Source organism: Haliotis cracherodii, unplaced genomic scaffold (assembly GCF_022045235.1).
Source record: "Haliotis cracherodii isolate W230 unplaced genomic scaffold, xgHalCrac1.p SCAF_1, whole genome shotgun sequence".
Classification (NCBI taxonomy): domain Eukaryota; kingdom Metazoa; phylum Mollusca; class Gastropoda; order Lepetellida; family Haliotidae; genus Haliotis; species Haliotis cracherodii.
The window spans coordinates 86,129,775-86,151,214 of record NW_027266264.1 but is presented as its reverse complement, the minus strand read 5'-3'; the positions used below and the strand labels follow the sequence as shown (position 1 = coordinate 86,151,214).

Here is a 21,440-nt window from a genome sequence, read left to right as displayed (position 1 = left end):
GTTGCGCTTGGCAAAACACAAGTGACAGATCTTTGGACAAACCATTAGATTGTTAAGGTGATTAATATGTAGAGGTGCTAGATACTATCTTTGTATGTGTTGTATAACTTATGTGACCAGAATTATGTTTAATGTTATTCCAGTATTAGTAAAATGTTTATATCTTGTACGGTGATCACATCGCTTTGTTCTTAATAAAATAATTAATTAGGCCTAAGTTAATTTTTTAGGTGCTTCTCACCTTTCTTTTATATTTCTTATTATGAATGTTTGAGTGAATGCTACATTTTCCTAATTGAGTAAATACAGGATTCATATGCAATGTCAAACATTGCATAGTAGTCAAACATTGCATAGTAGTATGTGGTTAGCATGTTAGGATTCTGTGATGTTTGCAATTACTACTTGTATTATATTCAGTCTATTCATTCTTAGTTGATTGTGTATGGAGTAGGGGTGACTATTGGTCTGGAAATTACTATTGCGATAACTATTGATATTGCAAGCAATTATTGCGATAAATATTGATAGTTTTCAGTGTATCATTTTAGATGGATTTTAGAGTTGAATTAAACCTTGGAACTGAAGTTTCCTTTGAATTTGATAACCATAACAACAAATAAAAAGTAAAGCTTGAGATATGCCTGATTTGTCTTTTCTTGACGCTAATAATTTAAGAAAAAGAAACTTCCACATTACCATGTGTAAATTACTACCACTCATGATCAAAAGAAAAACAAATTTGAACAGCATTGCATGTACAATCGCAACTATCGATATTCCTAACTGAAACTGATACTATTGATCGGAAACTGATTTTACTATCAATTTATTGACTTTAAGTGCTTACCAATAGCAATATACATGTATCAATATTTCAATATATCATGACACCCCTAGTATGGAGGTGCCGATAACTGTAGATCAGTTTAGTTGATTCTCAGAAAGACCCACCAATGGTGGTACATGAGAAAAATTATAATATTAATTCATACATAATATTAATATCAAGATGACAGGGATATTGTCAAATGCATATAGAGGTCATAAGTCACAATGAAATATGACAAATTAAAGTGACAAGAATCTCATACATGTTTTTTAAAAGCATCAACATTTCTAAAGATGGTATTGATGAATTTGGAAAAGTTTTTCTTATCTTTTACTTTTTCAATTTATACATAGAAGGCCATTTGGAGAGATCTTTAGGTATGTACATAGACTGCCACTAGAGAAGAGCTTCACATCTGAATAGGTAATGAAACTCGCCACCAACTGCGAGAGACCTTCATAAATTACTCAAATGTTCCACTCTTGGGATATCAGACCAGCATCCGGTTTCAGTTGGTAAGTAATGCCACGCAAGGCGGCTGCCTTTAGAGCGTCAACACCCCAGGGTCCCCCACAGGGTACAGGCAACATGTTTGTCATGTGTCTATGTCTATTGTAGATAGCGTGTCATGCCAAGTGTGTGATCATTTACTGTAATTACAACGATACTTACCAGAAAGTGTAATTGTACTTATATTATCCAAAGTACTGAACAACCAGCATACAGTCCATAGTGTTACCTGTAAGTATTATCAGGACGACTTATCGACCTTGAATTGTTTAAGGAAGAGAGTTTATGGATGTCAACTTCTTTATTATGAGGAACACAACATTTCGGAGTATATGCTTACTCCTTCTTCGGGTGAATGAATGCCATGAGGCAGAGATGTATATACACATTTAGGGACAACAACATTAATAAGATAACAAAAGGTGGAAACTGACAAAGGGTAGAAACTAACAATGGAAGCCAACACTTTACAGTAATTAGCGCTGATAGTATGGAAGCCAGTACTTAAGTTATCATAGATAGGTAATAGGCAATGGACACTGGACAAACAGGAGGCCGATGGTAATAAGCGCTGACAGGTGAAAGAATGGACAAATGGAAGCCAGCTAGGTAATTAGCACCCACAATGATCAAAGCAATAATGTGATGGAGTAAGCATATACTCCGAAACGTTGTGTTCCTCATAATAAAGACGTTGACATTCATATATTCTCTTCCTCATGTGTATCACTTCTAAATGCTTTCAAAGACTTGAATTGTTTGTTTACGTTGTGTAAGGACTAATGATCTCATTTGTCACTGATTATGAAATTTGTGTTCGGAATATGGATGTATGTGTACATTGCAGTGTCATTATCTGTTAATTTTACTGGCAATAAAGACTCTCTAGTAACCTGTATTGGATGTTGTTGTTCTTTCCAGTCACAATATTATGAGGAACAGTCCATGCAGCTTATGTACTAGGACACAATCAACCAAGTCACCAGGTTTCACACCCGATCCGACCCGTGCCAGGAAGATCCAGGAAGAGAAAAGGTCTTCAGCAACACATGCATGCAGTAAGAGGCAACTATGCTTGTTATGGGATTGGGCAGTCAGTCTTGCTGACTTGGTTGATGCATGTCATCATATCCCACTGGCGTGGATCAATGCTCATGATGCCAATCACTGGATTGACTTGATTATTTAGACTGCCATATTGCTGAGTGAGGCATTTAAAAAAACAAACAAACAAATCACACCTGATCCATTCATCGCCTTTTACAACCTGTATAGGTTGACTGGGGCCGATTTTAACCCTTTAAGGACTTGATGCATTAAGTTATCGGAAGTCATTTCTTTTCTGCTCCAGAAACAGGCCCAGCGAAATTATAGTTCGTATCTGATACATGTTAAAAAAGGAAATCCCCCCAAATGATATTCTAAAACTAGTGCTGAAAGATAGGAAATCCTGAAGTCAATGTGTGTGTGTGTGTGTGTGTGTGTGTGTGTGAGGATTTATGGATAAATGTAAAAAATGTCACACAGATTTGATATCATTGCCATGAAAGGTTAATAATGCAATTTGACCACTTTATTATAATTGTGTAAAGCTGAGTGAGTGAGTGAGTCAGGTTTAACTCTACTTTCAGTCACATGCCGGCGCATCAGATTAATCTGTGAGTAAACCCAAAAGAAATTCACCAGCAGTTATGCTGCTGAAATACCAAGGATAATGATCAGGGCCACCTTACAATTATAGGATCCTTGCACACCTAAGGGACACCACTCTGCACAGTCAATTGTGACAGCTTAGATGATTGGGCCATCCGTGGCTCCAACAGATGGCTGAAAAGATCGACATGATGATTCATGACTCTGCATTGCATGCCAGGAAACAAAACAACTTGTAGACAGTGTTGCACACTTTATTCAAGCTATTCACAAGTCTGCAATATCAATATTCCAAGTAAATGAATTAATTTACAATCAAATTTATTCTAGATATAATAGGACATGAAAACATGCAGACTGACCAGTTTAGGCCATAATGCTTATCTGAGCACTTTCTTCAAAACAAAACAAGCATGAAATACTTGTATCTCCCCGCCAATACCGCCATATTCAGTTCAAGTCAAAGTCTTTGCCATGGAAACTCGGAAGATAAATGTTTAAAAAATCCCAAACTATCAAAAGGCACCAGTTCACCACTAGACCTATCTATGTGCCAAGTTTGCTCAAGGTATCTCTTATGGGTCGTGAGTTCTGCCCCGGAAACAAAATGTGACGGACAGCACCCATTCCTATATCCCACTTCCCCTTCATGGCAGGGAACAATAATCTCTTATCCCATCAATTTCCTGTTGAAATGAAGGTGGTTTCTGAGTTTCTGGGGATTAGTGGTGCCTTTTTCTGGGGACCCTGTAAATCTTTGCCTTTCATCATAAATACAATGAAAAGGATCTCTTGACCAACAATCTTGATGTAGACCAAACAGTCACTATAAATCAAATGAAAAAAAATCTGCAGAACAAAACTTTCCGTAAACAGACCAAGAATAACAATCAGCCTCCCTGTAATTGAACATGTGAGCAGACTAGGGCTGGGCCGAGTAACTCTGGACCCGGCACACCGGAGTAACTGAAGGCCAGGACTAGACTAACATTTAGTCTCGGAAATATTATATTACACAATATACTTCTTGATTCTAAAAATAAAATAAAATTCCCTATGCTGATTTCAGAATATTGTGGAATAGAGCTAGCTTGAACTGGCTAGACTTGCTTTTGTATGCATTTCTAGATTATTTTTTTTCATAAAATAAATATATTCCATGGTCATGGTGCAGGACTAGTCCTGGACCTGTGGTACGGGTAGTCCTGTGATATATTGTCTAATGACAAAACCCCCCAATAAAACTGCATGGTTACTCTAAAGCTGCAAGCATTACTTCGGACTTCCTTATTTTTGAGTAAAGATAAAGCTTCAGTCAACTCTTGTGTATGCATGATCAGATCGTTTTTAACATGCATCTAAATATTGTTTTACAGGGCTCCGGTAAAACAATTTCAGTTGGACATTTTCTATCCAACTCTTGAGACCTACAGCAGGTACCACAGAGGGGTCTGGATAAAGGGGGTCAGGTATCGGGGTAGTAAAAATTTGGACTCGTCCCAGCCCTGCACACTCTGACCACTTTGGCAATGGTGAGAAATGAAAGTTTGTCCAGCCTAACAAAGCTGACAGGATACATGTTGGTTTCACAAACTGTACACTATATCCATAACCTCAAAATATATGACTGAAACCCAGGCAATGTTATAAATGCATATCATTGAGCACAAATATCTTGGATATACAAAAATAGCAGCAGGAAGTAGATTTGAAGACTTCATTTTCCAAGTAATGTCAACATTCATATTATATAATTTCTCATGACTAGATCACACATACACTGAACAGTCAACAGTGCTGCATCATAAAGTTAGTGCAAGTTTTTTCACCAGTCAGCAATATTCCAGCTGTATCACCCGGACTGTAAATAGTTGAGTCTGGGCCAGGAAAGGCACAGATTAACAGCAAGACCGCTGTTCCTTGCTGGAGTATGACGACTCATCAGCTAGGTCATACATTGTCCCAGCTCAAGCAATGGAGACTGGAGACTGTTCTGCCCTGGAATTCCCGCAGTTGCCAAATTACAGAAGTAGGGACAAAACATGTATCGTATTTGCCTTATTAAACGCACTGCTTTAAATAAGCACCCTGACCAACTTCTAAAACAATTTGTAAGTATAGTCTTTGCGCCCCTACTGAGACCGAACATTTGCATGACAGTTCATATTTCCTTGTATAAATTATTGATTTCTTACCGAAAATATTTGTGTAGAAGAGGAATAAAAAGTAAACATTATTTAAAACGTAACCCTGGTCCCACAGAGAAGGAACCGTGACACCCAAGAACAGCTGGTCCTCGTTCATCCAGTGATGACTACCCTGGACCCACACACCACCAGAGCTTCATGCTGAACGTGATGTCACCAGCTCCAGCTCCCATATCACTAACAGAGCACACAATTTCCCTAGCTTGATATCAGTTAACAACCAATCAAAATGCCTATTCTGAACGTCAGTTCTGGATGGATCTACATTCAAAATTTCAGCCTCATCTTAGTTACTAGATGTATTTAGAGGAATCACAAGATCGTAATAAAGATATTTCAGCTGGAAAAGATGACAACAGACTTTGACATTAAATGACGCTTAGACAGTCGGTCAATCTTTACAGAAATGTCACTAGCCCAATTCAAACGTCTCTGGCATTTGGCTAGAAAGCAGGCAGCCATTTCGAACGCAGGTTCAAAATAAAGCTAAGGTGGATCCAGGGTACTTATCATAACAATGGAGATACACACTGCGAGGATGTGATTACCGTGAAATGGGGTGAAGTCTTCCTGAAACCACGATGTCATACTGTCCTGCTATGGGCTGAAACAGCTGAGGAAGCTTTCTTATAGGACAGGTACTCACTCTATACAAAATAAAATCATAAAAAGTACAGTGCATTTTCAAGAACGCACTAGCCAAAACAAAAAAAAGAACGGTATTATATCCCTCAAGAGAATACAACAAGCATGTATGCTTGATAAACATGCTGGGATCAATGCTGAAATGTCTCTTGACACAGACAGTTGCTTGCTAAGCGGTTTCATAACAACAGGGGAAATGGGCTTTACACATCAGATGGGGAACCAAACCTTGGCCTATAGCATGACAAGGCATCATTACATATCATCCCATCAGTGAACTGTTCCATCCATAGATGGAAAGCCATTTCTCTGCATACTCAGCTTCTACAAAATCAAAAGACCAGGCTGGCTGGCCTCCACAGAGAGATAATTCAAATCAAGATTCTACAACAACCAAAGATATGCTCAGTCATAACGAAAACATCAGCTGAAGGTCACCTAGCACAACAGTATCATGACTGAGGGATGCGGCTGAAGATGTGTCTGTCGCGTCAATCATAATCCATGGGTTCCTGTTTGACCTTGACAAGCCTCTGCGTCTGCTGTGTGTCCTCAGGCAGTGGAGTGTCTGCCAAGGTCTCCGAATCAGTCTCTGTCTTCTTCTCCACATCCTGGCTCCCAGCATTATTTGAAATCTTTCTGTCAGAACTTGAACTAATTGATGACTTGGCTGGCGATAGGGCCACTTTTGGCGATGCATCTCCACTGGGACTAGACTTAACGGAACCAGCTCTCTTGTTGGAGCAAATGAATGCCATGCCATGTATTCTCATGTGTGTCTTCAACTGCTTGTCAGTATCAAACGTTGTTGAACATACAGTACATTCAAGTGGATTGTCAGACTTCCTTGTCGCCATAGAATGGTTCGTCCATCTGGATTTCTTTATTGGTGGTGGGGACAGTTCCTCCGAGTCAGAAATTATTTCCTCCTCTTCCGTCTTCATGCCCTTGTCTCGCAAGTACTTGTACGAGTCTCGGATCTTGTGGACAAGGAACAGGTGCTTCTTGAGAGTGGCCAGGATTGCGAAACAGAGGCCACAGTCAGGACACTGGTTGGCATTGTCAGAGTTGTGCTCCTTGATGTGTTCAGCAAAGTGAACAGCATCCTCCGTGACGACAGGACATTTGGCACAAGTATAATGCAAGTCCCCCTCAACTCGAAGTCGCTTCACAGGTGGGGGGGACGATGGCTTGGATGAAGTACCAGAGCTGTGCCTTTCTGTATTACTGATGTCAGAGCTATCAGAGCGACGACGATGGTGTTTGTGCATTTTCCTCATGTGTTTCTCTAAACCCGACTGACTTGCAAAACTCTTTTCAATTTTCTTCTCTTTACATATATTACAAGAGAAAAGAGACCGTTTACCGTCATGAACCACACCGACATGACTCACCAGGGCTGATTTGGTGTCATATGACAGACCACAGAGGTGGCACGGAAAACTGACATGTTCCTTCTTCACATGTTCTGTCAGGAGGTTGAACTTGCGGAACATCTTACCACAGTGCTCACACACATGATCCATTGTCTTGTAACCAGCTTTGACTGACTTAGCAAGAGTGACGCCACAGGTTACTTCATGGTTCATCAACGTGGATGCATTCTTCCATCCCCTCTTCTGACATTTTGTACAAATAAGCTGTCCATTAGCTACATGCCGTTTCAGGTGAGCTATTAAAGCGTTCATGTCGCTGCAGTCCCTGTTGCAGATGGTGCACACACACTTCCTGTCTTGTTGGTGGAACGGAAGTGCTGAGTTCTCCGTGAACATTCCACAGCCTATTTGATGGGATTTCACTTCACCAAAGCTCTCCCATCCCATCTTCTGACACCGGCAGCAAATGAGAGCTCCTTTTGTAACATGCTGCGTTATGTGGCGGTGCAAGTAGCTTGTTGGCCGATATTGCAATGAACACCGACAGAGGCTGCACATCTCGCCGGGCAGGATGTTCATGTAGTCTTGTCCACACGTCTCGTGGTGACCCTCCAACTCCTCCTTTGTACTGAAATTGGATCTCTGACACTTACAGCACACGAGTGTTCCCTCCTTCACATGCTGCTGAAGGTGGACAACGAGCTGCTCGAGGTAGTCAAACGTCATCGCACAGACATAGCAGTAATTGTGCTCTAAGGGGTAGTCCGTGAAACCACATGCATACTCATGAGATTTGAACTCCTCTCGACTTTGAAACTGCATCCTCTGACAATGGCGACACATCATCTTCCCCTTGGTAATGTGTGTGAGGATATGATTCTTCAAGTAAACCCGCTGGATGAATTGGCAGCATACTCGGCACTGAACCTTGGTGTCTGGATCAGCTACGAGATCAGGCCCCTTACAAGACGGAGTATGCCCTTCCAGTTGGGCTCTCGTCTTGAAGACCATCACCTTGCAGACCGAACACATCTTATCACCATTGTGGCTGTGATCTTGGATGTGGATTAATAGCCTGTCTTTTGAAGGAAACTTGGCATGACACAAGTTGCACGAAAACACATATTGGGAACTACTGAGAGTGCTTCTACTTTTCAGAGATGCCTTGAAAGTTCTCTTCATGGGAAGATTACTTTCACAGCTCTGTAGATGAGCTGCTAATTCTCCTGCCGAATCTAAACACTTTTTGCAGTGCTTGCAACTGAAGTCTTTAACCTTCTTCAAGCGAATTGTGTTCCCTGATAGAGGCACGAGGGACTGTTTCGAGATTGTGATCAGCTGCACGGGGAAAGGTTTGGACGGACCCTTAAGGCCCACAGATGACTCTGATGAGGCTTTGTCTGGACTCTTAGTAGCCATTGGGCACTTATGTTTCGAGTAATCACTTGCCATGATATACTTACATCTAGCACACATTGCTACCGTGATGGGCACCGTGGGTATGGACTGAGTCTGTGGCTTGCAATCATGCTTCTTCAAAGCAGCAGCTGATGGGTTGGTCACTTTACATTTTCCACACTGGTAGGTGACCTTGGTGTGTTCATGGCGCCCCACTGAGTGTGGCTGTACAGGATGTACCTTCTGACGATGTTTCTCCAAGGCAAGGACACAGTTGAACATCAGGTCACAGCAGTTGCAGGACACTGTCTGCAGTTTCCTATGAACTGCTTGCATGTGTTGAATGAGCAGCTGCTTTGAAGTGAAAACGGGCATCTTCGGGGAGCAGTCGCTGCACTGATACCCGAACTTTGCGTTCTTCTTCAGCTCCTGCATGTGGTGATCCATGTGCTTCTCCAACAGACAACTTGACTTGAGCAAGATCATGCACAGTCCACACATGGTCCTACTGGTGCCATGCTGAGGAACAGCTTCAAGGCCATGGGTATTTTGAATATGAAACTTTAAAAGTTCTGCCGTTTGGAACCCTTCATTGCATGAACTGCATTTGATAATGCTCTTTACATGCTCTTTCATACAATGTTCCTTGATCTTGGGGAGACTTTCCAGATGGATGTTGCACACTGGGCATTGAAGAAGGAAGATTCTGTTTTGGTGGTAGCATTCATCATTGAGATGCCTCACAAACGACATACTCTTGTTTGTAAAAGGCTTGCCACATTCCGGACAGACATAATCTGACATGTTTGAGTGGATCTTCATGTGGGCATTCAAGGCACAGAGTCTCGGTAGGACTTTAGAACAAACAAGACACTGGAAGGCAAAGGAGCAAACTAATTCATTAGCACCAAAATGGATCTTGAGGATTTTTTCATTTGCAAAAACCTGCCTGCATTCCAAACAGCGGACCATAACTTTGTCAGGGTCCTTTGGTGGAACATTAAACTTATCTGTTGCCTTCTGAAGATCCTCTTCAGACGGAGTCACAATAGATAAGTTGTCAGAGTTTATTTTCAGTGGTGGGGGAACTTTAGATGTACTTGATGCATCAACATGCAGTCTCAGATGAGTCAAGAGCTGACATTTATTCGTAAACTTAAAATCTCCTTTGCATTTGTCACAGTGGTACTTGATTACAATGCTGCAGCGCGTCATGTGATGATCCAGACTGGTCTTCAGTACGTAGCTGTCACCACACTCGAGACAACCCTGTTGTTTCTTGTCCGCGAATGAAGGGTGTTTTGACCCCTTATAACACTTCATGGTATTTCTCCGCTGAAGAAATTCTGACACTTTTCCCAATTCAATAGACTTCACTTCATGTTGCATGCACTTATCATAAACAAGCTTTTCAAAACTTTCTACTTCTTCCTCACTTTTTGACACAAGAGTATTTGTTGACATGACAGGCTCCAAAGATGCAACACTGACTGTCACACTTGTTGCAATCTCCGAATGGGCAGTGGCGGAACTTGTATCTTTGCTTGAGACAGTGGGAAGTGAAGCAAACATGGGACCCCTGTCATTCCCCTGTGTTCTAAAGGGAACTAGTAATGCCACAGTTTTTGTCTGAGCTCCTTCCATCCCCGTGGCAACAAGGGCCTGTGACATGGGCGCCACAGATGTGGTGCTGATCACGCGACTTGGCAGTGTCGGAGTAACCATGGTCTTCATGGCCATATAAGGCAGGACTTTCGGAGATGGCAGCGTGGTGATCAGGGATGCTGGCTGTGTTATGACGGTATGAGATACAGTACTTGGTTCTGTCCTACACATACTCTCTGGCAGACGGAACCGCTCCGTCATATCCTGTGTCTTGCTGCAGCTGCCAACCCGGGCTTCTTGAACAGAAGTCTGAGCATCTTCATACCCCTGATCCTGTGGCTCGGATTTTATCTTCTGAACTGTTTCAGCGATGTTGGAAAGAAGAGTACTTGCTTGAGTTGTTGTTGGTGCCGACTCCATATCTGCTTTTTTCACAGCATCTGATGCTTTCAGTGTGTTCAGCTCTGGGTCATGTAGAGAGGACGTTTGTTGGTATAGATCATGCAGGATATCAGCTTCTTGGGTCTGGGTCTCAGTGCTGGGGCTCTCACCATTCTGGTTCTTGGTGACTAACGAGTCTCCCTCAGTACTTCCTGTCAAATAAGGCCTCTCCTCATGACCATTCTCTGAACTCTCACAGAGTGTGTATCTATCATTCACTCCCACTGTGGGGCCATGTGGGCTGGCTTGGTCTTCACCGTCTTCCATATTGCCATCATGCTTCGGTGAAGATTCTTCTTCCTCTGTATTAACTTGTGATGCTTCTCCTGCCGTGGGGCCATGTGGGCTGGCTTGACGTTCACCATCTTCCATATTGCCACCATTCTGTTGTGAAGAGTCCCCTTCCTCTTGATTAACTTGTGATGTTTCTCCTGCCGTGGTGCCATTTGACCTGGCTTGACGTTCACCATCTTCCATATTGCCACCATTCTGTGGTGGAGAATCCCCTTCCTCTTGATTAACTTGTGATGCTTCTCCTGCAGTGGGGCCATGTGGGCTGGCTTGACGTTCACCATCTTCCATATTGCCACCATTCTGTGGTGAAGAATCCCCTTCCTCTTCAAAAGCTTGTGATGTGTCTCCTGTGATGGGGCTGGTGAAATCTTCTTGGGAGTTGTTACCCCTGGACAGGCCTTCGGAGTTTTCAAGATCAATTATTGCGAGGGGATCACTTGAATCTAGATCAACTTCCTCATCAAAGTTGACAGTCCGGACATCACTGATCTCAATTCTTAGTTCTGCATCACTGTCAGGCCCACTCTCTTGGTCTGCCATTCCACTCCAGCTGGTGTCCTCCGGGTCTTGTGAGCTGCCAATACTTGACACTGTTTCACCTTCTAGTTCTACATTTTCTCTATCAACCTCCATTGGTGTGTCTTCAGACTCAATCTTACTTCCATTGTTAATCACATCCATTTCCATACTTTTATCACTTACATTTAATAATGTTTCACTCCTGCCTTCTGGAAGTGTCAGAGACTCACAGACAGTCTGGTTTGAGTCTATTGTGTCTTTTTCACTTTCACTTTTGACAAATGTTTTCTGACCCTTAACCGATACATGTGTCGTACCGCCAGTGTCATCTGAAGCTACTTTCTGTACAACTTCCCTTGATTGCTGTTCATCTTTATCTGATGGATTTACACCATCCACTACCACATCATGGCTTCTACAGACAGCAGAAAGCTGTCGTACCCTTTTGTCAGGAGACTTTGCATCACTGTGGTCTTGACACCGAGTACCACCATTACAGATCAAGGGAGGAGACGGTCCAGTGAACACAGCTCCATCATGTTTTACAACATTGTTCACAGATTCCTGGCACTGTTTGAACATAAGCTGATCTGGTCTGTCTTCCTTTGTACACCCATTAACATCTGCGGTGCTGCCATCTGTAGGAGAAGGGAGAGCACTGCTGTGTTGTGCCTGGCTGGCCCCAGAGTAACCCGAAGACCCAGCTTCACCATTCATCATTCTAGTTCATCTTCGTCATCTGCAAAATAAGTCACAACTATAAGCACCCATGGACTGTCAACTATCATTATTCATAATAAAATCTAGATATCAGACTGGTTGCTGCCTTCTCAAAACTGATACAAGATGACTGGCCATCGTGAACACCATGACACAAGGTTAGAAACTGACAAAAATCCTAAGGTCCTTGCCAAACGGCCTAGCGGGTGAGGTAAAGACTATTAGATATTTGCCATTTTTAATGGTTTTGCAATACGTTATTATAATATGGACCAGTAGACGAAAACAGTTAGTTTCTAGGGCTGTGATGTCATTATGTTTGATTACAACTGACTCTATTCAGACCTTAAAATATCATATTCAGCGTCTGCTGATAGAAGCAACAAAAAACTCACTGAACTTGTGGATTCATACAGGATCTTACCACCTGACTGGGCTTGTGCAATAATACACTATGCCAGGGGTGTACACGAACAAATTTATCAGTTCACAAACAACAAAGACATATTTTCAGTAACAAATTATTTGAGTGTTTGACAATTCCATCCATTTGTAATCAGACTATTAGTATGGTACATATAACTCAAAGTGTGACCTGAGTTGAATGTGCCGAGACAAACAAGCGATGTGAGTTCAAACATTATGATGTAAAGGAATCTGTAGCCATCCTGTACGGGTTTTTACAAGATGGCAACTGGCTAATCAGACAGATAGATTGTTTTTCAGAAGACAGCAAAACAGCATATCATAATTCAATATGGTATAAAACATCATATCCCTAATTCACTGTGGTATAAAACATCATTTTCCTAATTCAATAGGGCTGGGACGACACACCAACTGTGCAATCCGATATGTATCATGATACCTTGTTTCCGATATGATACTTATCAAGATACATGTATATGCTCTGATCTGTGGTGCGTAAGCCATTTTGTTCATAGAGAGGCCATGATAGTCAAATACCTGGCACACTGACGATTTACAGATAGCACTGTCAAGTATGGTGCAGTGGATGAAATTATTTCCTTTTTCACTACTAATTAATGTTGGTGTAACAGCCATTAAAGTGAACATTTAAGGTATGAATCGATGTTTATTACTTAGTGTGTGAGTGTGATCGATACTTGTATCGGGAAGTAAAAGATCGCGATCCACCGATGCATCGGTGTATTGTCCCACCACTATAATTCAATATGGTATAAAACACTGTATCCATAATTCAATGTTGTATAGAACAGCATATCTTTTCATGCTATATGACATAAAACAGCACATCAACAATCCTCCTCGATATAAAACACCATAGCCCTCGTTCAATATGATATAAAGCCAAATATCTTATTCAATATGGCATAAAACATCTTAAGGCCTTGTTCAATATGGTATAGATAATAACATGAGAAATACTAGATTGACATTGTCGCAAGCTGAGTATAAGGTATTGGAGATTGATGTTACCAAGGCTTCACTGAAGACAATATCCACTTGCGGAATTCAACTTCATAATTCTTTCAATTTGATGTTTTGGTACAAAAGGTATAATAGCGTCAGTACATTGCAATGAAAGAAAAAAGAAAAGATAATCCATAAGACTACTCTCTCTTCATAGTCTACAGCTTCCAAAATGCCACATAGAGGTACGGTTCTATTGAGTACTGTTACCTCTGTAGCTGACATTATGTAGGCAAAATGTGACAGAGACATCAAAGAAAGGGAGCCATGAAGAGGGAAGAAGTTTCCAGTTTACATTACAACCTTATCTTACAGTGTACTGTACTAAAACAAATCTACATGAAGGCCTTTACCAGCACACATGGAATCTAGCTTCAGATAATACCACCCTAATGGGAGATAGTCTCAAACATGGCTGACAACCCTCGGTTGCACAAATCAATATCAAACATCTTCTGAGGAACACAAACTCATATTACCCAGTTGTCATATTGCAACAGCCCACAAAAGCAACTAGCATTAGTCTGTTGTTGCTTACAATGCAACTGCAATCTTCTCACACACATGCAGAACATGGAGGTCAGAGGTCACTTCCTGCATGACCTACATAATGAGCAGCAAGCTGCCTGAGCTGCCTACTCCTATCATGGTGTTCAGCTGTCCTCGCTGACCTAGATCCCGACAGCTCAACTCACCCATCCACTACAGGCTGTGGCCACATAACTAGCAGTATCAACCACACAAGATGGAATAAACTAGTCAAAACATAAACTGTAAATTCTTACATATTACTGACAAGCAAACCCAGGTGAAAAACTGTTTCCATTATGCTGTTCAGCTTATGTCGCTATCTTACACATCACCATGACACAGACACATATTCAATGCTTTTCTATTCTGCAAATTCAGATCCAATAATTCATCCTGTTTTTACATGTATTGTTCATTTATTGTCTGAAGTGGCAGTCATCCTGTCGAGCCAAGCTACATGATTTCCTAACATGTATTTCTTATCATGACTCATAAATTCAAATAATTTGTTACTGAAAATCCATTCATTTACATGTTTCTGACCAGAGTTCTCAGTCTGGATATTGCACATGTATCACAGCCATGAAATGTGTTTGCTGGTTCACAGTCAGCAATATTTCAGGTATATATAGACAGTTTGTAAATACTCATTACAGGGGGACTAAGTTCTATGGTGCACATTCACAATCATTGTTGTAATTACCGAGAAATTGTGACCTGGTCTATGTGTAACAATTTTGGTAGGTATTTGCTGCAGATAAAACTGAAGCTTCCAGTCATGAATCAACCTACTTTGACTGCCCTGTCCTTTTCAAACTAGCCTCCATCAACAGGTGATGCTATAACCAGCCAGCACTTCCTCCTTGTGAGGTTCTATCATGTACGGACCTCACTGCAGGTGCTTGTTTCATCACATTATGTAGTGTCGTTAAGCATCATTTGAAGAAACTATACATCCTATAGTGACATGGAGACTGGAGTCTGTTTGGACCAGTGTCTTACACCACTATTTGGTTGTGATACATGCCCTGGACCCATAGCTTTGTTTCGGAAGTGACATCTCCATCTCCATCACTCTTAGTACACGCAGGAGTGAAATATTGTAATTGGAAACAAACTCAAAGCAAGCTATGGTAGCAAATGAGTCCAGGGCCCCGTCCACAATGCAATCTTAGTGCTACGACTGTTGTAAGCCTATGTTAAAGTATGGGAGTTACAATCATCTTAGCGCTAAGATCGTTTTGTGGAACGGGACCCAGGGTACTAAAGCAGAGATAATTAATTTATGGATATGGATATCTTTATTTACTGTGTAGGTGATGTTTCGGCAAGGCTTGACAACGGTGTAAGGACCTATACTGAAACGCCACATTTACAATAAGTACAGAAGTTGTTATACATGAATTATCTCTATTTAATTACCCAGTTTTTTATAGAGAGGACAAATGAGGATGTTCAAGGAGTTCATCCAAGTTATGTCACATGATGACATGCTCCGGACCCTACAACAACACTTTGTTCAGCATATCCAGTGACCCCAAACAGCCTGGACTGGTGGCTGACATCAGCGAAGATGCCACATCTTTCTTTGATTGCAAAAGCATAGAAAGATACAAAGTCACAATTGCTAACAAGACTGAAGTCTCTAGGCATTTGTTTAATGTTTCTCCAGTACCAAGTAGTATTTGGAAATAAAGAGTTAAGAAAAGTTGCCAGGCCTGGTAGTTTTTGTTGTTGTCTTTGGCTGTATAAACTGCCATTTAAAAAAGTCATCGGAAATACTGATAATCTCCACACACCATCACTTGACCAGACCTGGCCTGTAACTAACCGTGCCTGCACCAGACAATCCAGTCAATGATACTGGGAGCAATGATCCACGTTGTCGGGGTATGCAGAGATTTACCTAGGATTCTGAACTAAGTGCCCTTGGCTGGCAAATTGAAAAAAAGATGATATTGTTCCAAATAGGATTTTTTTTCAGGGTTATAATTTCGTAAATCCTGAGGAAATAGGAATCTAAAAATTTAAATTGGGAATACAAATTGTCATTTGCTGTGGACTTGGGGCTGAATATTGGCCTTTGAGCAGGTCCAGATATAGCCCTGGTGTAATGTCACACCATCAACCAGGTACCAAGCCTTACCATCAGATCCATTTGGTCGCCTCTTTAAAGTAGGACCAGCATAGGTAGCTTGTGACCGATCCTTACCAAAAATCTCCACGGGGAGACTACAGTATGATCTCATTTCCTCCATACCACGCTACTAACCCACTGACACATTAATCCTTGGAACAGGAGTATGACAACATAAAGATGGTGTAATTGAGACACTGCTTAACATCTAAATCAGAACTTTCAAATCAATATGATGATGGCCTGTATTGTACAACTAAATAACGTTAAGGACCACCCAATTCTTCCATATTAACACACCTAATCTTTCATGCAATGACAGCGTTATCATAAAACTAAAATCACTAATGACCACCCAATTCTTCCATATTAACACAACTAATCTGTCATGCAATGACAGCTTTATTATACAACGAAAAACCGCTGAGGACCACCAGATTACCAGGAGTGAGTGAGTGAATGAGTGAGTGAGTGAGGTTTTCTGCCGATTTTAGCAATATTCCAGCAATATCACTGCGGGGGACACCAGAAATGGGCTTCACACATTGTACCCAATCAAACCCAGGTCTTCAGCGTGATGGGCGAATGCTTTAACCACTAGGCTACCCAACTGTCCCCTCCCCCTCCCCAAGGATGCACTGAACCATCGATTCTTAGAATCATGACTCCCAGTTTCTGATTAACAAGGATAAGGTTAATCTCTGTCACAGGAAATGGGTCATATTGAAATCAGTCGGAAACTTTGGTGTTGAGCTAATCGCCTCAAGTAAGCACTAAACATCAATGGATTTGTTTTTCGCATTTTCTCACACAAATCACTTCAGAGTCCCAATACGTAGTGACCTATACATTGATGAATCTACAGAAGGGTATACAGGACCAGTGTAGTGATCATCTTCAGAAACAAATGCCTTACTATATGCTCATGATAAAAAAGCAGGCAGAAGTAAACATGGTCAAAGGGAGGGAACTCCACACCATCCAAGATCAATATGGAGGAAACAAATAGTTCCCAAGGTCAAGGTCATAACATCTGAAACGTAAATCTATGCATAAGGCTTGTTCAACTGGATATCTGCCTAACTGTAGCACAATCTGAACTATTAATAGGTCAAGTTTCAAATAACAACAAAAGTAATCAAACTGTGATCAACCAAAGAGTATATTATGTATACATGTAGTGAGTATAACTGAGCATAACATAGCTAATGCACTGGCCATGTTTTGACTCAGTTTGGAAGTTGTAACGAGCAGTTTCATGATAAAAATTAACCAGAAGTGTTGACCTTGAAAACTGAATACACGTACTTGAATAGTGCAAAGCCACAATGATTTAATTATTTGATTTTTATCCATATTTGTAAAAAATGTAAGGTGGGATGTAGGATATATTCATATTTTATTTATCGCAACTTTGGAACAATGAATTGGTGTTTGGTAGTTCGGCAAGGTTATGAAAATCAAATATCTAATTCATTACTGATTAACATAGATTGCCCAGAATTACTGGGTAGATGTATGGTCTATATATATATGCACTTGTTAAACGAACATGGTCCAAGTAAGGTGAGTGAGTGAGTGAGTTTGGTTTAACGCCGCTTTTAACAGTATTCCAGTTATATCGCGGCGTGTCAGCTTAATGTGGGAGGAAAGCCCGAAGTGATGCAGGTCTCAGACGTCCAAGTAAGGATAGGATTAATGGATGAACAACTTCTTTATTACATTTAAGAGTGACGTTTCGTTGTAGGTTCTAAACACTGTTATCAAGCATGTCTTACGCTACCGTAGCAACCAGCACTTGCACAAACTGCATATAAATGTACTAATGCTTGGATGACAAAGTCCTCACATAATCAGACAGGCGTCACATACTTGTCTGTCTTTCTGGACATGCATATTTTTGCATGAGCCCAGACTACGGCATGTATGAGGAAGCCTTAAGGTGATGCAGGTTCACAGCTTTCATGAAACTCACAAACAGAAAGCAGTAGACATTAATCTGAAACTAGTCTGAATAGTGATAACAAATAAGAACACTCATCTTGAGCCCTAACTTCTAATAGCCCAGCCACAGGATCCCTGTGACATTAGGCCACAGGATACATGTGACATTAGGCCACAGGATACCTGTGACATTATGCCACATGATACCTGAAACATGAGACAATCTAGCTAGCACAAATTGATTCCCCTCTCACTGAAACCAGGCCATGGCTTGATCTGTTAGCAAAACATAGCATCTACACTGTTTATCGGCCGTATGTACGCAGGGACAACAGAGAAACCGGCCTTGTGTCATCCTTGTAACAACTACTGTCCTACCTGCCATCTCATTTATCTACTCAAATAGTGTTCTAGTACCAAGGAATAATAACATACACATAACAGTATATGTCTTCATTCAATAAGGTATTAAATTGCATATCCCTTATTTTACATGATATATAACAGCTCATCTTCTCATTCAATGATATAAAACAGTGTATCTTCTCATTTAATATGATATAAAAAAGCATATCTTCTAATTCAGAATGAGATAAAACAGCATATCTTCTCATTCAGAATGAGATTAAACAGCGTATCTTCTCATTCAGAATGATACAAAACAGCATATCTTCTCATTCAATATTATATAAAACAGCGTATCTTCTCATTCAGAATGATACAAAACAGCATATCTTCTCATTCAATATTATATAAAACAGCATATCTTCTCATTCAATATGGCATAAAACATATGGTATTGATCATGACAAAAGAAAGACCAGATGGACATTGTGTTAAGCTGAGTATCAGTAATTGAGATTGGTGCCAAACATGCCAAAGGTATGATGTAGCATCTGCACTGAAACGTTGCATTGAAAAAAAGAAATGGAAATCCCTATAGTATGTCAACTATGTCTTTATTAATACTACAGTTTCTAAACTGTCGCATAAAAATACATGTTACGGCCAGTGTTCCCGCTGGCTTTTGAAACTGCCAGTTCTTGTGGCCTAGCAGCTCTAATAATTACCAGTCCCAGCCTAATTTTTGCCAGTCCCAACTTTCAACAAATAAAAAAATGTATGAAAATTACCTGGTTTTAATTCTTTCAACATCACGTTCAGTGCAAAAACATCATCTCTGAAGTATACATCATTCACACTAACTTCAGTCACAATTTTGTCCTTTTTTAAAAATATTTCGAGACGAAGTCACTACAAATGGATATTTAACCTCAAAGCAAAATGTTATTTCCTTGCAATAAAAATAAACAAGGTAAAACCCTGATGGTAAAAGACAAGCTTACCAAAGTTCGAAAAATGTACCTATATGAATATCGCCGATGTTTTGTTCAACAACAAAGATTCATAAGGTACTTTATTTGCCGGTCCAGAGGGACTGGCAATCACCTGAATTACCGGTCCAACCCTAATTTTACCAGTAAAATATTGTAACTACTGGTAAACGGGAACACTGTTACGGCTTTGCAGAGGAAATTTGTTTTTCACAGATGAACAGAACCAATAAAAAAGAAGAGGCTTGAATGCTTAATAGTACATTACTGCATTGAACGCAACATAAAACATCTCCTAAATTTAGAAAATAAAAACTTTAAAAATATCATTTTATTAAACAAATAATGACCTGGACATATCAGGAAACAGTCATTTGTAGCTGGAAAAGCTGACTCACTGAGTACTTAGACAGGAGAGGGGTGTCCTAATGATACAAGATGTTCTGGTTGTATTTCAGATGGAAATAAGAGTGGAATTTGATTGGACTTCTATTTGTACGGTTGTGTCACTTGAACGGGCACAAATTATAGGTGTGATGGCGATTGTGGTCCAGGGTGTTTATCATAATAGATTGGCGATTTAATATACACTTGATATTTGGGGACGAAAGCTATTGACCTACTACATGAGATCGTTCCTACAGAATGTGAAGACATTTTTCGATCAGTCATACAATATTCATGTGCATTAATTTGACAAGTTTATTTGAAACAACTATCATCAACAAATCTCATACTAAATAAAATTGTTATTTCACTGACATTTCGACACTATGGTTTTTAGATGACAGTTGGAATTTACATAATAAATTGAACATTTATCTTTTTCTTGAAATGAAAAAAACATTTTGAGTGATCTAACAAATTTGATATTTTCGTCAGGGCATTTTCCTGACCTTGATCCTAATGCAACAGACATGTTTACTTACGACAAGAGTCTAACTGCGGGTATGATGTTATCGATACTGATAAACAGTTACACACAGTTGAAGCTATTGTTTGTTCACACTTTCCTCGTCGCTGAACTCTTCACACCATCTAAACATGTTTCAATGTAGAACTCTAAACGAAAAGTTGTCCTCAGATGCAAATCAGAAAAGAATACTTATTGACCATTAGGGGATGACTTTTCAAAGTTAAGGCCAACTTGATTTGTTATAACTTTCCACGTTAATTTCTCCCCAATGTTGCTGTTCTGAAATACAATTGATGAAGCAATACTATAATAGCTTTTCGAGGATATGTATCATCAGAGACCATACACCGATAGTTACTCTCTGGTATCATTCACAATGACACAAATACATTGTGTCATGTATAAGCCGCACTTAAATGTAGTTAAACAGAACACTTAGTTGAAACAGAAATGACAACAATTACACTTTAGCACTTGAGAAATCACATTTACCATGAAGGTCAGGTCACACTGAGATTATTCTTGGTTAGGAAATATGACTAATATTTCCTACAATTTTGTTGCTTTACTTACACTTCAGTGTGGAGTTTTTTCTTGGAAAAAGTCTGTGGTTGCACATACTTCAATTTGCAAAAGAAAATTCTCTCTCATAGAGAAATATAAATTTGACCAATCTGTCAAGGTTCTCTCACTGTGAAACTCACACAATGCTATGTGTACAAAATGGCTGACATCCCTAGTCTGAAAAAGAGGCTGGTAAGCTGTTAAAACGTTGAACTGGGCTGCAATATAAACTGAATGTGTATTTGTTGAACAAAATGAGTTGGCAAACTCTATCAAGCAGAATTTCAAACCTAAAGTCACCTTTAATCAACTTTGTTACTGCACATGTCGATGTTACCGGGGACATATCACGTGACGCC

General features: G+C 40.3%; 1 protein-coding gene across 2 annotated transcripts; it reads right to left on the bottom strand.

The window, feature by feature from the left end:
• Positions 1-5,330: 5,330 nt before the first annotated feature.
• LOC139452733 (zinc finger protein Xfin-like) lies at positions 5,331-21,405 on the bottom strand. 2 transcript variants are annotated; one of them, XM_071234435.1, is made up of 2 exons: positions 21,382-21,405; positions 5,331-12,219 (listed from the first exon to the last, which is right to left on the bottom strand). In XM_071234435.1, exon 2 carries the CDS (start codon positions 12,198-12,200, stop codon positions 6,339-6,341), a length of 5,862 nt encoding a protein of 1,953 aa, XP_071090536.1. In that variant the 5' UTR covers positions 12,201-12,219; positions 21,382-21,405; the 3' UTR covers positions 5,331-6,338. The 2 variants fall into 2 exon arrangements, with proteins under 2 accessions (XP_071090536.1, XP_071090455.1); XM_071234354.1 differs by lacking the exon at positions 21,382-21,405 and adding an exon at positions 14,135-14,207.
• Between the last annotated feature and the right edge of the window lie 35 nt (positions 21,406-21,440).

Coding starts and splice junctions, on each gene's coding strand:
- LOC139452733 (XM_071234435.1), bottom strand. CDS start 12,200: ATGATGAATGGTGAAGCTGGGTCTTCGGGTTACTCTGGGGCCAGCCAG.